The following is a 14,722-nucleotide window of genomic DNA, read 5'->3' on the forward strand; positions in this document are numbered from 1 at the left end:
AAAGTGGTGCTGAAATGTTCTGGTTACCAATGGGCTGAGCTGGTTGAGGCCAGAAGTTCTTCAGTCCACAGGAGAAAATATTTAAGGAGGGATTTCTGAGGTTTGGGATTTTTGGGAGGCTGAGGTTTGGGGTCTTGGAGAAGCTGAGGTTTGGGATCTTTGGGGAGGTTGAAGGAGGTTTGGGATCTTTGGGGAGGTTGAAGGAGGTTTGGGATTTTGGAGAAGCTGAAGGAGGTTTGGGATTTTTGAGAAGCTGAAGGAGATTTGGGGTCTTTGGAGAAGCTGAAGGAGGTTTGGGGTCTTTGGAGAAGCTGAAGGAGGTTTGGGGTCTTTGGAGAAGCTGAAGGAAGTTTGGGATTTTCGGGAGGCTGAGGTTTGGAGGGTATTTCTGTGCTGAACAGCCTCCTGGCATTTCAAAAGCACCACAACCTTTCTAGCTCTTTTTGTTTATTATTATTATTATTTTTCTCCCTGCTCCTCTGAAGGGCCTGATTGGAGTTTGTAAACATTCTCTTCCTCAGATCTAATCCCCCTCAATATTCACAATTAAGATCATATAACACCTTATTTGTCTAAATAACAACTTGTTCTGGTCTTGAGCAGTTTACATTTCCTATGCTGGAACATGGACACAGTCTGTGAGCACAATGTGGTGGAAGACCTTGCTGATTTAATTCAGAAAGTTGTTGTAAGTCCTGTATTTCGTATTTCATATTTCTCTTAAGTTTTCAATTACATGTTCATTAAATCTCTACCTTCAGCATCTCGGGATTATATTTTAAATTAGACATTTCCTTTTGCTGGAGTGAAGATTTTGTGGGATAACTGAATTTGCAGCTTTCCAGAAAGAAAGTCTGTTTTATTCCAGTTGGAATAATTGAGGAAATATTTGCAGCCAGTAAGAAAACTGATGGATTGATGACTTCAAGACTTATTTTTCCCCTCATTCAACAAATGATATTTTAAATTTGCTGCTTTTGCTGACTTAAAACAGCAACTTAACAGTGGAGAGAAGGATGTGAGGAATATTCTCAGGAGCTGAAGGGAAGAGATTCCTTGTGTGATTTGTTTTGTATTTTTTTTTAAATTTAGGTAACAAAACACTTCTTTTTTTCATTTCTTGAAATGAAATGAATTCTGTGCCCAACCCCAAGCTACATATTTTGGGTTTTAAGTTCTCTTATTCCTTGAAATCCCCTGCTCAGCCCCAGCTCCACTTGCCAACTCCACCTCTGCTTCTTTTCCTCAGCCTTCCTCTCCTTCTCCATGGCAATAATTGGACATCCAAGAGCAAAATGGATCTCAGGAGGGGTTTGGGTGCTTTAATTGGATATCTCAGCTGGTTCTTGAGTATTTAGAGAGCTGTAAAAGTGTCCAAGGGGCTGAATTCTCACAGCATCCAGAAATTCTTTCTGTGCCAATGTTTATTTTCCAACAAAAATCTGGAAAGGAGCAGAGCAGCTAACCCAGTGACAGTGAATTGCAGCAGAACAGGAAATGTTGCTGAGCTGAACCTGAGCAGACAGAAACTAAAATTATCAGATCTCAAGAACTAATTGTGGTTTTCTCTCCCTGTTGCAGAACATCCCTCGTTTTATCAGTGGCATCCTGAGGATTGGCAGTGGACTAGAAAATGTGAGTTTCTGGAATTGGTGGGAAGATTTAAAGAGGTGCAATGGGGTTGGGAAATCTCCAGATTCATCTATTTTTTTACAAAATTCAATTTATAGTAGAGCTGTTCCCATTACATTTTTCAGCTGGTAAACTCTGGGCTCTGAACATCCTTAATTTCCCTGTGTTTAATCCCTTTTTTTCCCCACCTGCTGCTGCTTGGGGCCTGCTGTGTGTTAAATGCAAAAGCTGAAATAAAAGCACTGAATTTAAAAAAACAATATTGCAGCTCTTGGTGGCAATAGGAAAAATAGAATAAATCCAATTGTGTGTCATGTCTGGATTATCCAATTTGCTGTATTTTTGGGGATATTTGTCTTAGTGCTGTGATTTTTTTTTTAAATTTTTTATTATTTACACAGTGAAATGGATAAAACCCACTTCCCACAAAACCACGTTGTGCAGAGTGTGAGATTTTTCATTTTGAAGTCTGAAGCTTTATAACAGTCAGAAGAAGTTTCTGAGTGAGATTGTAGAGGGTTTATTACAGTTTTTCAAAAATTTCAGTTAACAAGAAGTTAATAAATCAAATTCCACTATTTGAATGCCTCCTCTGTCTCCTGTTGGCATTCTGGTTGAATTCTGTGTCTGTGCTGTGCTGGAAATCTCCAGATATTCCTATTCCTTGCCTGCTGGCTCTTTAAAAACCAGATAAATCCTGAACAAATGCAGAGGGCTGAAAGCTCCAGCGCTGCTGTTTGTGATGTTAACCCTTCACTTTGGCTATGAATCCCTTTTTCTTTCTTTTCCCCGTGGGAATAGGGTTGTTTTCACCTGGCAGAGGCCCTGGATTGGGTCAGAAGTGTGGGAGATCCCAACATCCTGAAGAGGCTGGAGCAGCTCGGGGATTGGGGTCAAGTCAGACTCGCCAATGTTTTTGCTCAGTGTGAGTAATGCACACCCCTGAAGGGCTCAGGAATGGGGGAAAATCACTTTCCTGATAGGAATTGGGAAATAATTCATGGTTTTGTTGTCCTTCTGGGCTTGTCCAGGGATGAATGATTATTTTTGAGCAATCCTTGTGCCTGATTTGTTGCAGTTAGTCAGTTTGGTGTCACCTTTTGCTGCCAGCCAGGGTTTTTAGTGGCAGAAGAGAAACCCTTCAAGTCTTTTGGGAAACCTTTCACTCACTGTGTTTTCCCAAAATTTTATCTCCAGGGAGATGTTACATCACCAAAGTGGCCCTGGAAGATCCTGAGTTGATGGAAGAACTGGAAGCTCTGACCTGTGAGAGCTCCAGGAAGGTGAGAGCAACTCTCAGAACGTGTTTGGATTGGTTTTGGGGAGAGTTCTGATGACCAAGGGTTGGAAAAACACCCAAATTATTAAAGATAAGTGTTTCAAAAGCCTGAGGGTGTAATTATCCTGACACAAATAATTACCTTTACTCCATTCAATAATTACCAATAATTACCAATTGCAATTTATTACTTTTATCAATAATTCCCTTTGGAATTAAATTGAGCAGAACCCCAGTGGTGCCTGAATTGTTTGTTTTTGGTCTCCCAGAAGAGTGAAGCCATGAAACAGAGAGGAAATGCTGAATTTTCCCAAGGAGCCCTGGATTGTGCCATAATGTCCTACACTAAAGCCATCGATTTTTGGTAAGAACTGAACTCAGATTTATCCTGATTTTTTACAGTTTTGCATGAGCCACTTCAATTAGAGGCCAAATGATACCTCATTAGAAAAGAAAAGAAATTAAAAAAAACCTATAACCCATTTTTTGTTCCATTTTTTCCCTATTACTGCTGGGTTTTGTGCTTTTGCTGCCCCACAAGTCCTGTTAGGGTTTAAAGCTACTCTAAAATGACCAAGAAGTGGAGAAAACCTGCAAGAAAATGAATTATTGGCGTGAGCAACCCTGAACAGCCACTTTGGGTGTTTCCCCTCTAAATACCCTTCCAAGGGTTGCAAATATTTATCAAATATTTATCAATATGATGCAAAAGGAAGAAACAAATATTTCTTGGCAGCTCTCAGGCTTTATTTCTATTTGTAAGCTTTGCTTAATTTCTTCCTGAAAGGCTTTGGAGACTTTCCTGGTCTCTAAAAGGGGGAAAGAGATAAAATTGGATTTTTTTAGGGGATTTTCCCCCTTCCACTGGAATATCAGCAGGGTTGGTGTATTCCTTGTGGTCATGGAAATGCTGATTTTACACCTCCTGGTGTCTGGAAAATACAGTGAAATGGATAAAACCCCACTTGCCACAAAATGTTGTTGAATTGTTCATTTTGAAGGCTGTAGCTTTATCATTGTGCCCCAGAAATGAGCAGCATTTTGGGTTGATTTACCCAAACTTTTACCCACGCTGAGGCCTTTTAATATATAATGTAATTTAACCCCCCATAGCCAATGAATTTCTAACATTCTGGCAATAAATTCATTTTAATCCCCAGCAGTGGCACGTGGCAGGAGAGGTTTGGATCCCAAACTCGAGCTGATTTCAGCATTCCTGCAAAGCTGAGTCCCTGCTGGGGAAACTGAGAAGGGAGGAGCAGAATTGGGTGGAAAACCAGGAAATCCTGTGGCTTGTAGAAATCATGTGATTTCCAGGAACTGCAGAGCTGAGCAGCTTTTTCAGAGGGGCTGAGAGAAATCGGAAAGGAAATTGCAGCAATGAGCCCAAAGCTTATCAATTATTGCATCATTGATTTTCTCAGTGACAACTTCTAAATCCCTGGGAGTTTTTCTCTGTGTGTTGGGATTGGGATTTTTGCAGGCAATTCTTGTGGGAACTTCCTATTTCCTTCTCCTTAGGGTTTCCAGTAGGAATGCACATCATTAACCCTTCATAAACTATTTTTTTTTTTAAAGCCCCACAAACCACCTCCTGTATGGGAACAGAGCTCTGTGCTACATCCACACCAGGCAGTACGAGTGAGTAACCCTTGCTGCATCCCCTGGGGGGATCTGCACTGAAAAGAGGGGAGTTCTGTAAGAAAAATGGGATTTTTAAAGCTGAAATACTGAGTTCTTGGTGATTATTTAACTGCAGTTATTTGTGACTGTGGATTTCCTATCCCTGGCAGTGTCCAAGGCCAGGTTGGACAGGGTTTGGAGCACTCTGGGATAGTGAAAGCTATCCCTGCACATTTTGGGGTGCAGCTGGCTGAGCTTCAAGGTCTCTTCCAACCCAAACCATTCCACGATTCTCCTTTATTCATTTTGTACTTTCATAGTGACTTTCCCAGCTGTAGATTTCTCCGAGGTGTGAATAATAAATCCCTTTTCTTTCCCCTCCTTTCTCCCAGGAAAGCTGTAGTTGATGGGAAAAGAGCCATTATTTTGAAGCCTGATTGGCCAAAGGTTGGTTTCTTACACATTCCAAAATTGCCTTTTTTTTTTTTTTTGGCATTTTAAAGCAAGATGAGAACCCAGTGCTGATTTGTAATGAATGAACACAGAGCCTTGTGGACCAAGAATTCTGCTTCGGTCAGCCAAGTGCACAGTTGGCTTGGATTTTTATATTTAAAATATTATTTTGTGATGCCTGGCAGTGTTGCTACGAGGTGCTTTGCATAGGGAAGACAGAAGAAAATGCTGGGAGTTATCACAGTGCTTTAGAAAAGAATGTGTAGAGTATACCAAAAAAACCCTGATTAATGACCAGCAGGTATTTCCCAAGTTTGTTGGCCTGAGGAAGAGTCAATAAGGGATACTTAGAAAATGACAAAGTAGTTGAGATTAGGGGGAAAAGCAAATTTGCTCTATTCCAAAGCAGAGAAGGCCAAAAAAAAAAGCAAATTTGCTTTTTTTGAAAGCTCTTCCCAGTGATTTATCTCTGTTTGACTGTGCAGGGCAGTTAAAAACTGATTATTCATCAGCTGAGAGCAGTTGGGTTCTTCCTAGATGATACTAAATTTGACTTTGTGCTGGTTTGGCTAGAAATCCTCATTTTATTTCTGTGACAGAAACCTTGAAATCCCAATTTGTGTCCCTGTAGGGTCACCACCACTTCTGCAAAGCTCTGTCCCTGCTGGGGAAAGCTGAGCTGGCCTTGGAGTCCAACGAGAGAGCCCAGGAGCTGTGCAGGAACTGCCCTGAGGGGCTCAAGGAGCTCCTCCAGCAGAAGGAAAAACTAAAAAAGACACTGGAAGAAAGCAGTGGTAATTTTTTCTGATTGCTTATTCCCTTTGGTGGAAGCTTTGCTTTCAAACCAACCTATTTTGGTTTTAATTTCCTTTTTTTTCCTTCCATTTTCTGTAGGTTTGAAACCAAAACAGAAGCCAAGGAAGCCTCTGCCTGAGAAAAAGTAAGGAATTGCCAAGTTTGCTTTCTTTTAGTTTAGTTTTTTTTTTAAATTAGCAATGCTTAGTATAGTATTTAAGTAATAGGTGCTGTATAAACTTTGTTATCTATCAGTAAATGAAAGTGGAAGTAATAAATTGATCAGGATACAGCCTAGGAGCACAGAGTCTTTCTAAGAAATAAATAAACTTATCTTGAGTATCCAAAGCAGTGTGGGCAGCTGCTCCGGGGTATTTTTAATTATTAATTGCCATTATTAATTAATTAATTTTAAAATACATTAATACAGTCATTCAGTTCCAGTCCCTTTTGTAGAAAATGTGATTTTTTTTTTTTTTTGTTGTTGCTATATCTTTGCACAAGTTTGGACTGTGCAGTTAGAAACTGTAAAAAATGACTGATGAAGTCTTTTAAATATTTTTATTTAAACCTCTGTGAGGAGCAGATTTCTTGTATTAATTCCTGTATTATTTAAACCTCTATGAGGGGCAGATTTCTTGTCTTAATCTGCTTTCTCTTGTTCTGTGTGTGTTAAATATGGAGAAAAGCACTGGGATTCTCTCTTTTTGCATAGCAGAGACTGCACCTCTTCCAAATCTCCTTTCATCACCTCCCAAGAGCAGAAAGAAGGAGAAAAAGACAGGAAGAGAGCCCAGGCTGACCCCAAACATCAGCATTTTCCTCAAAAACACGAAGCCAAGGTACAGCTGGAAAGTCAGGATTAGCAGGGGATCCATTTCCATTTTCCTGGAATTCTGCAAGGGTTTCAGAAATTGTGCATTTTTTCTGGGATATTTCACTGCCAAATCCACCACAGAAATTGAGATTTAAAGGGGATGGGAGGAGGACGTGGCCAGTGTCATGTTTTTACATTAATTACTAATTTCAAGAAATATTTGTAGCATTTTTCTTGTCTTTACTATGGTTATTGCAAGATAACAAATTACAATTTATGGATCATAATTCAGCCTATGAATTGCACTGTAAAAAAGCTGCCTAATGCAGAAAATGCTGGTGAATAATGTGAATTTCCAGCAGGGGCAGAGCAATTGAAAGCAGGGATGTGGGGGAAGCTGTTGGTGCTCTCAGAGCAAGGGGAGGATCCTGGGCAGTGACGTGGCTTTGAGAAAACGAAACCAGAGCAGCAGGGCAGGAAATGGAATTTTGGAGTTTGTTGGCAGAGAAAAACAAGCTGGAGAGAGCGCCAGAGGTGCTCAGGGGTTGGATTTTCTTTTCTCCTGAAAACCTCTCTGTAGGTCTGTAAATTTCTGTCCCCTTAGGGTGAATATTTCCGTGGGAAAGGCTGGTGTTTGTCAAATTTGTAGATAACATAAACTGATAGGAACTGAGGGGGAAATCATCACAAAAGCACTTCGATTAATGAAATTATTTTCCTTTACCTCTTAATTAAGAACATAATCCAGCACATTTTAATTTCGTCATTGAGGTGTTTTGGTTTGGATTTTTTTGGGGTTTTTTTTTTGCTTTGTTTACATTCAGTGAGTGAGGTCGATTAAAGTTTTGTAATGTGATATTTTTGCCATCAGGTGCCTGAAGCCCAGAGAACAGAAAGCAAAGTTTCCACGCTGGAGCTGCCTCTGAGTGAGTTCCTTTTTGCTTTTTTTGTCAAGCCTGAGCCACTTCTTCCTCTGCTGTTGCCTTAATTCATAATCAGAAGTGCATTTCCTGCTATTTTCACAACAAGAAGCAATCATCCTTCACTTCTTTCTTAGTCACTTCTGTATTTCTGCAATCTGTATTTCTTAATTCCTTGACGCTTTTGTGATTTGAATCTCTTTGAATTCAGGGTTGAAACTGGAACTGAAAAGCAAAAGCTGAGTCACAGGCTGGAAATGCTTTCCCTCCCCCTTAGCCAGCATCTGAAAGGATTTCAATTTAAGTGTGTGTTTCAATATTTACAATTAATTTGTGGTTAATAAAAGCACCAGAAAATAATTCTGTAGTTAAAGAGGAAAGAGGCCACAAAATATTTGGCAGAGTGGATTTTTAGCTGCAGCCTTTGAGAGTTAAGTGGGATTTCATCTTCATGTTTGGGGCTTTTTAAAAATATATAAATCATTTTATAGAGAGAATTCCCAGCCCCTAAAACTTCCCCAGTGCCTGAGTTACTTTTCTGCAGTTCTGACCTTTGAAGGGAAATATTTTCCTCAATTTTCCTTGGGGTTTTTCTCACCTGCTCTCACTTGTCTGAAGTCTTTGTTGCCTGTTCCTTGGCATATTTGAATACCTGAGGAGGTGGCAAAGTACAGAGCACTAGAAAATGTGATTTTTAGGAAAACACTGAAGGTGCATTGCAAAAGACTATTTTTAAATGAGCAGTGGGAAAAGTGATCTCACTCTGGTGAGCTTTGGGCACCTGTGAACATCTTGGAGGATTAAAGGATTTCTTGGGAGGTGGAAAAGGTGGGGAAGGTTGCAAAGGAAAGGTCAAGATGTTTTTTGTTGGGAAGATGTTGAGTGGAATGATAATAGAAAACAAAGAATGACGACTTTGTTCTTCTGTAAGGACAGGCTGAGAGTGTTGGGATTGTTCAGCCTGGAGAAGGTTTTGGGGAGAGCTCAGAGCTCCTTCTAGGGCTTAAAGGAGCTCCAGGAGAGCTGGAGAGGGACTGGGGACAAGGGCTGGAGGGACAGGACACAGGGAATGGCTGCAAACTGAGCAATTATAGGTTTAGATGGGATATTGGGAATTAGGAATTGTTCCCTGGCAGGGTGGGGAGGCCCTGGGATGGAATTCTCAGAGAAGCTGTGGCTGCCCCTGGATCCCTGGCAGTGTCCAAGGCCAGGTTGGACATTGGGGCTTGGAGCAGCCTGGGACAGTGGAAGGTGTCCCTGCCATGGCAATGGGGTTTGGAATGGGATGGGATTTAAGGTCTCTCCCTGTCCAACTGGCAGAGCTGGGATTGTTCAGCCTGGAGAGGAGAAGCTTTGGGGTGACCTCATTGTGGCCTTTTGGTGCCTGAAGGAGCTGCAGGAAACATGGAGAGAGACAATTGCCAAGGGCTGCAGGGACAGGACACAGGGAATGGCTGCAAAGTGCCAGAGGGCAGGGAGAGATGGGATCTTGGGAATTAGGAATTGTTCCCTGGCAGGGTGGGGAGGCCCTGCCTTCCCAAATCCCTTCTCCAGGAGTGCCCAGTGCCAGTCAGCGATGGAACAGACAGACAGGGCAGACCTCTTGGGTGCAACAAGCCGATTTTATTGATACAAACCTGAGTATTAACACCTTTTCAACAGCACTAAAACCAGATCCTTACATAAGCAGTAATCACTGTAACAACCATATCTGTTTCTCAATAATATTGCAAAATGAAAAGCTAGCACTGACCAGCACAGATGCATACCAAACATGCCTTTGTTTTATGCTTTGTTATATTTTGTGGTAGGCCGCACTGCCTGCCTGGTTTGTGGCCTACAGTGCTGTACTTCTGACACGAGGTTAGCACTGCTCTCACTTCTGCTTTCTAGCTGTTATCTGCACACAGGAGGAGCCAGGGTGTGCCTGGTCCAGATTTAGGGACAGACTTGGACATTGGTTTGTCCCCAAGGGTTTGTGGCCTAGCAGTGTTGCTGTGCCAAGTTCTGACATGAGGTTAGCAATGCTCTCACTTGTGCTTTCTAGCTGTTGTCTCCACACAGGAGGAGTCTGGATCCAGGTTTAGGGACAGAATTGGACACTGGTTTGTCCCCAAGGGTTTATTTGGGTGTAACTGAGCCTTTCTATGAGTTTGCCCCTCAGGATAAAGGATGGCAAATGCAATATACTAATATAGGTGAAATAAATTGTATTTTTCAGTTGGTGGTGACATTGATTAGAGTGAGGGATGTTAATCAATCTGTTGCACAATATAAATGGTTATAACTGATGCTTTAATTCATTGTTTATTCAAGCAATAGTTTAATAATGATTATTTTTCAGCCTGGAGAAGAGAAGCTCCAGGGAGACCTTAAATCCCCTTGCAGTGCCTAAAGGAACTCCAGGAGACCTGGAGAGGGTCTGGGGACAGGGCAGGAGGGACAGGACACAGGGAATGGCCTTGAGCTGGAGGAGCTGATCCTGAAATCAGCCAGAAACAAACTTTCCTCCCAAAGTCTGAAGCATTAGCAATCAGCTATTCCTCACCCCCAGGGCAGAACACACCCAGAGACTTCAATACCACTTTTCCTGGAATTCATTCCCATGCATTCCCCTCTTCCTGGCAGTCCTTTCCTGCCCCTGGGGTCTAAAAGGGTCTCTGGGGTTTGTATTCCCTGAGAGCCCCAACATTTCCTTGAGCTCCTCTTTGGGCCTTTGCTGTTGTTTCTTGTTAAATAAAATTACCATAAACCCCTGAATTGCCCATTATCTGTTTCTCCCTAGTTTCCAGCTGGGTTCACCATCCTCTGTGTCTCTCTGACATTTTTATTTCCTTTGCAAGTTGGGCTCTTGTCACGGTCCACTCATAAGCAGACGAGTGATGTGTGTTTCAGGTACGATCTTGGAGTGCAAAAAGAAAGTAAAGCAAACAATTCAACAAGTCAAGGGAGTTATATTTCAATCCAAACAAGAACTTTATTAATTGTGCCCATAAAGCAGCTTGTGATAGGAAGAGAGAGAGAGAATAAAGGAAAAGATAGGAAGAAAAAAGGGTTTATAGCTACCACTGCGGGTCCACAGACGTCCAGCCTCTGTGGAGGTCTTTCCAGAAGGTGTTCCTCTGCCTCTGTCTCATCGATGTGATCTCAAGGTGGGGAAGATCTTCAGAATTCAGTCATTCCAGAGCTGTCTTTTATCCTAGTCCATCCACCTGGTCCTTCCTTGCTCCCCCTTAATTCCTGTGGAGATGTGCCAAACTCCACCTGGCAAGCCACACATGCCAAGAGAGGAGAGTCAAGGTGTGGTCAGCTTTGGATGCAGCTCCCCTCACAATAATGAATAGCAGGGAGTCTGTGGGTCCATGGTAAGCCCCATCATTAATTTTCTCTTCATGCTTCATGGATCTTTCACAATAGCAGAGACTTGGAGATAGGGACAGAGCATTTGTTCTGTACCAGCTTTGGCCAGTTTGGTACGTCCTGCACCTGTGGTTTCTGATGAGAAATGTTGAGACAGAACTCGATTCTTTGACTGACTCTTATACTTGAGAGGTGGAGAATGTGAGGGAGGTTGCAAAGGAAAGGTCAAGATGGTTTTGTTGGGAAGATGTTGAGTGGAAAGATAATGGAAAAAAGAGTGAAGGCAGGCTGAGAGTGTTGGGATTGTTCAGCCTGGAAAAAGTTTTGGGGAGACCTCAGAGCCCTTCCAGTGCCCAAAGGGGCACCAGGAGAGCTAGAGAGGGACTGGGGACAAGGCTGGAACAACAGGACACAGGGAATGGCCTTGAGCTGGAGGAGCTGATGCTGAAATCAGCCAGAAACAAACTTTCCACCCAAATCCAAAGCGTTAGCAATCAGCCATTCCTCACCCCCAGGGCTGAACACACCCAGAGACTTCAGCAGCACTTTTCCTGGAATTCATTCCCATGCATTCCCCTCTTCCTGGCATTCCTTTCCTGTCTCTAGGGTTTGTATTCCCTGAGAGCCTCAACCTTTCCTTGAGCTCCTCTTTGGGTGTCTGCTGTTGCTTTTTTTTTTTTACATAATTTTACCACAACCCCCTGAATTGCCCATTATCTGTTTCTCCCCAGTTTCCAGATGGGTTCACCATCCTCTGTGTCTCTCTGACATTTTTATCTGCTGTGCAAGGTGGGCTCTGATCTCTTATCCAGCAGCCCCAGGGCGACTGGAAATGTCCTTTCTCCGTGGTGTCTGTCAGAGGACAGGACGAAATTAAAAATTGGAAATTCTGCCCTGGCACAGTCAGGTTGGAGAAGGTGGCTGATTTTTGGAGGAATTGAGGAAGGGAAAGGGATAATGTTGGGAGAGAACTGACAATTCCAGGCCAAAGACCTCATAGGGCCACAGCGTGTGTCGAAGGCAAAAATTTCAAAAACCTCGCGCTCATTCCGTGGTTTTCATTTTAAATTTTCCTGGCCTTATTTTCGCTTTCTATTCCCCTTTCCTCCTCCCCCTCATCTTGCAGAGCAAAATATTTGATTTGAAGGGAGGAGGAGGCTCCCAGTGACTGGCTGGCCCCAGTTTGCTGTGGGTGGGGAGGAAGAACCTTTTTTTTTTTTTTTTTTTCCTTTGCCTTTGTTCACTGAACTTGCAGGAGTTCTAATGGAAAGGAACTTAATGCCACATTATATCATTGTAAAGTTATTGGCCTTTTTGATTTATTTTTCGTGCTACTTCCTGTTTTTTGTCTTCATGTACTGTTTTTTTGAGCTTGTGTATATTTTTATTAAATATCTTTGGTCACTCCTAATGGAAAATGCTAGGAAAAGTAATACTCCTAATATTTTTAAGTGCTTGTGGGGTAAGTAAATCATGTTTGCTGTTGAATTAATACATTTCCTTAAGTATTTTAATGTAAATCAACTGGATTTGCTCTTTACCTTTCTTTAGAAGCTTTTTTTATTTAATTTGAAAGCAGCATTTTAAGTTGGGTGTTGCATGTTGTTTCTGCGGGAAATGTTTCTGAAGTAATTTTTGTTGAATGGCTCTTGTAATTATATCAGTCAGTGAAAAAACAATGCTGATTAATTTCTTTCTCTGATGGTGAGATGGTTTCTTTTCACTGAGATCTTGGTGTGGATTAGATTGGTTCCTTAAGAGAAAGCAACACAGAAAAGTGAATTATCTCAGCCTCTGGATGGTTCAGTGATGATGTGCTGGAAGTGTTTTCTGGCTTTCAGAAGGATTCTTGCTTCCCATCATTTAAACATCTCTATTAAGAGGAATTTGTGGTGATTCTTGCTGCAGCTTTGGAGTTTCCATGTGTGTGAAGAGACTCGAGGAGTGGTTCATGAAATAATTCTGGACATGTTCAGTCTTTGTGCGTCTCGATTTTGGTGCTGTGACTCACGGAGCTTTCAGGTCGTTAATGAGGAGTGAGTGCTGGCACAAGGCTTTGAGTGCACTCGGATGTGATTTCACCTGAGGAATGTCTGTCACCTCCCCTGCCTGCAGGGATGGAACTCAGGGTTACATCGGGATTTTTCCCCTGGTGGTGTCTTTCAGTATTTAGCGTTGGAAATACTCTGAGTATCGTTTTTAAGCACAGAGGGTTGCTAAAACTTCATCTATAACACTAATAACTCCTTTTTTCAAATTGGATTTTCTGGTAGTTCAGCGTAATAATCCAGGTGCTGGATTGTTTCTCCTATGGTTGTGTCCAATAAAAAAGAAGGTTTTGCAGTTCATGGCAGGAATTCCTGAGTTTGACCATCACCACAAAGTATCAAAATGTATTTTCTTCTTCCTTGTTGCTCAAGAATTGTTTCCTCAGTAACAGTTCCCCAGCAGGGTGAGATCTCTGGAGCTGTGAAGTGCCACAGTAAACTTTGTGTGAAGTTGGAGAGTGAAAAGGGAATTAATTAATTGGTCTCACGTGATAAATCCTTGGTTTTTGTGATCCAATGTTTCTACTTTGTCACATTTATTTATTTTGTCACCAGGGCCATCTGTCTCTGTTTACATTTGGGATTGACAGGGCTTGAACTTAACTTTAACTCTGAGGTTTTGAAGTGGCAAATTCTTCCTTGTCAGTTTTGGCAGAGAAACTTGAGCTTCCTCAGGGATCTGTTATTCCCTGTGAAAATTCTGGTTGTTCACTAATAGTATAACAAAAAAAAAGCCCGAAACCTCAAACAATTTTAATGTAAATATACAAAATAGTGCATAATATTATTTTATAATATATTACATAATGTACAATGTATGTATTACAATATATAATACATAATTTTGTATATATATAATTATATAATAAAATAAACTGTGCTTTTATATAGCACAGACTGATTTCTTTAGCTTGGAGTCCACTTTTAATAATTGCATTTTGGTGGAGTCAGATTGTATCCTCCAGGATTTTAAGATTCTATTTATTTGAAATCTTTCCCCTTTATAGGATTAATAAAATCCTATACTATTTAATAACACTAATATCTAATTCATAGTATGAACACTCTTTGGTTGTGTTACTTTTGACCTTTTCAGTTATTAAGATCTACAATTTATAGAGCAAAGTGTGAGTTCCAAGTGCATTTTTTTTGCTTGTTTTAGGTAATGATCATTTTGTTTAAAATCCTTTTTTCTCATTACAGACCAAAGTCAGCAAAACAAACGCAAGTCAAAAACCAAAACTTGTGACTATGAAAAGATGAGGTAAAAAAAGACTATTTATTTTGAAATTTACTATTCTTTTGAGTTATTTTATGTTGGATTATTGTCACTTGGATGTGTTGCTTGCTTGTTACTAATGATTTTTGTTTATATATGTATATATATTGATTTTACACATAATTTTTTTATATCCTGATAACTGAGTAAAGCTCCCCCAAGAACCAGAGTTATAACTTGAATACTAAATAAATTCTTTTAACTGGAAACTGAATATCTTCCATGCCCAGCTGAATTTGAGTCAATGAAGGCATCATTGGAATATTTGCTGTTCAGAGCTGCTGCCCAGAAGCTGAGGGATAACAGCAGCCTTGTTTGAGTTGTTACATCCAAGTTACACCATGAATTAACTCTTATCTCATTCCCAAGGCCTCCCTGTGCCAAATAATTTTTCAGACTTCTCTGACACTTCCTGAGCTCAGGAAAAAGGTGAAATCTGGCTTTTTAAGTGACTCTCAGATTTGAAAAAGAGGAAGGAACTTGGCTTGGAGTCCTTTAGTTGTTTGTTAACTCTGA

General features: G+C 41.1%; 1 protein-coding gene across 2 annotated transcripts in view; it reads left to right on the forward strand.

Annotated features, from left to right (window-relative positions):
• TTC3 (tetratricopeptide repeat domain 3) overlaps positions 1–14,722 on the forward strand; it is a 45,781-nt gene that overhangs the window by 3,980 nt on the left and 27,079 nt on the right. Inside the window, exons 5-16 of one of the 2 annotated variants that reach the window (XM_085081133.1) lie at positions 604–688; positions 1,582–1,635; positions 2,434–2,557; positions 2,830–2,915; positions 3,181–3,275; positions 4,490–4,552; positions 4,927–4,981; positions 5,619–5,781; positions 5,882–5,927; positions 6,501–6,624; positions 7,471–7,525; positions 14,131–14,191. In XM_085081133.1, coding sequence (XP_084937259.1) covers positions 604–688; positions 1,582–1,635; positions 2,434–2,557; positions 2,830–2,915; positions 3,181–3,275; positions 4,490–4,552; positions 4,927–4,981; positions 5,619–5,781; positions 5,882–5,927; positions 6,501–6,624; positions 7,471–7,525; positions 14,131–14,191 — 1,011 coding nt within the window. Of the gene's footprint in view, positions 1–603; positions 689–1,581; positions 1,636–2,433; positions 2,558–2,829; positions 2,916–3,180; positions 3,276–4,489; positions 4,553–4,926; positions 4,982–5,618; positions 5,782–5,881; positions 5,928–6,500; positions 6,625–7,470; positions 7,526–12,105; positions 12,342–14,130; positions 14,192–14,722 lie in introns of those variants that run through there. The other variant, XM_085081051.1, reaches the window with a different exon arrangement.

Source organism: Lichenostomus cassidix, chromosome 1 (genome assembly GCF_008360975.1).
Source record: "Lichenostomus cassidix isolate B80296 chromosome 1, HeHo_3.0, whole genome shotgun sequence".
Classification (NCBI taxonomy): domain Eukaryota; kingdom Metazoa; phylum Chordata; class Aves; order Passeriformes; family Meliphagidae; genus Lichenostomus; species Lichenostomus cassidix.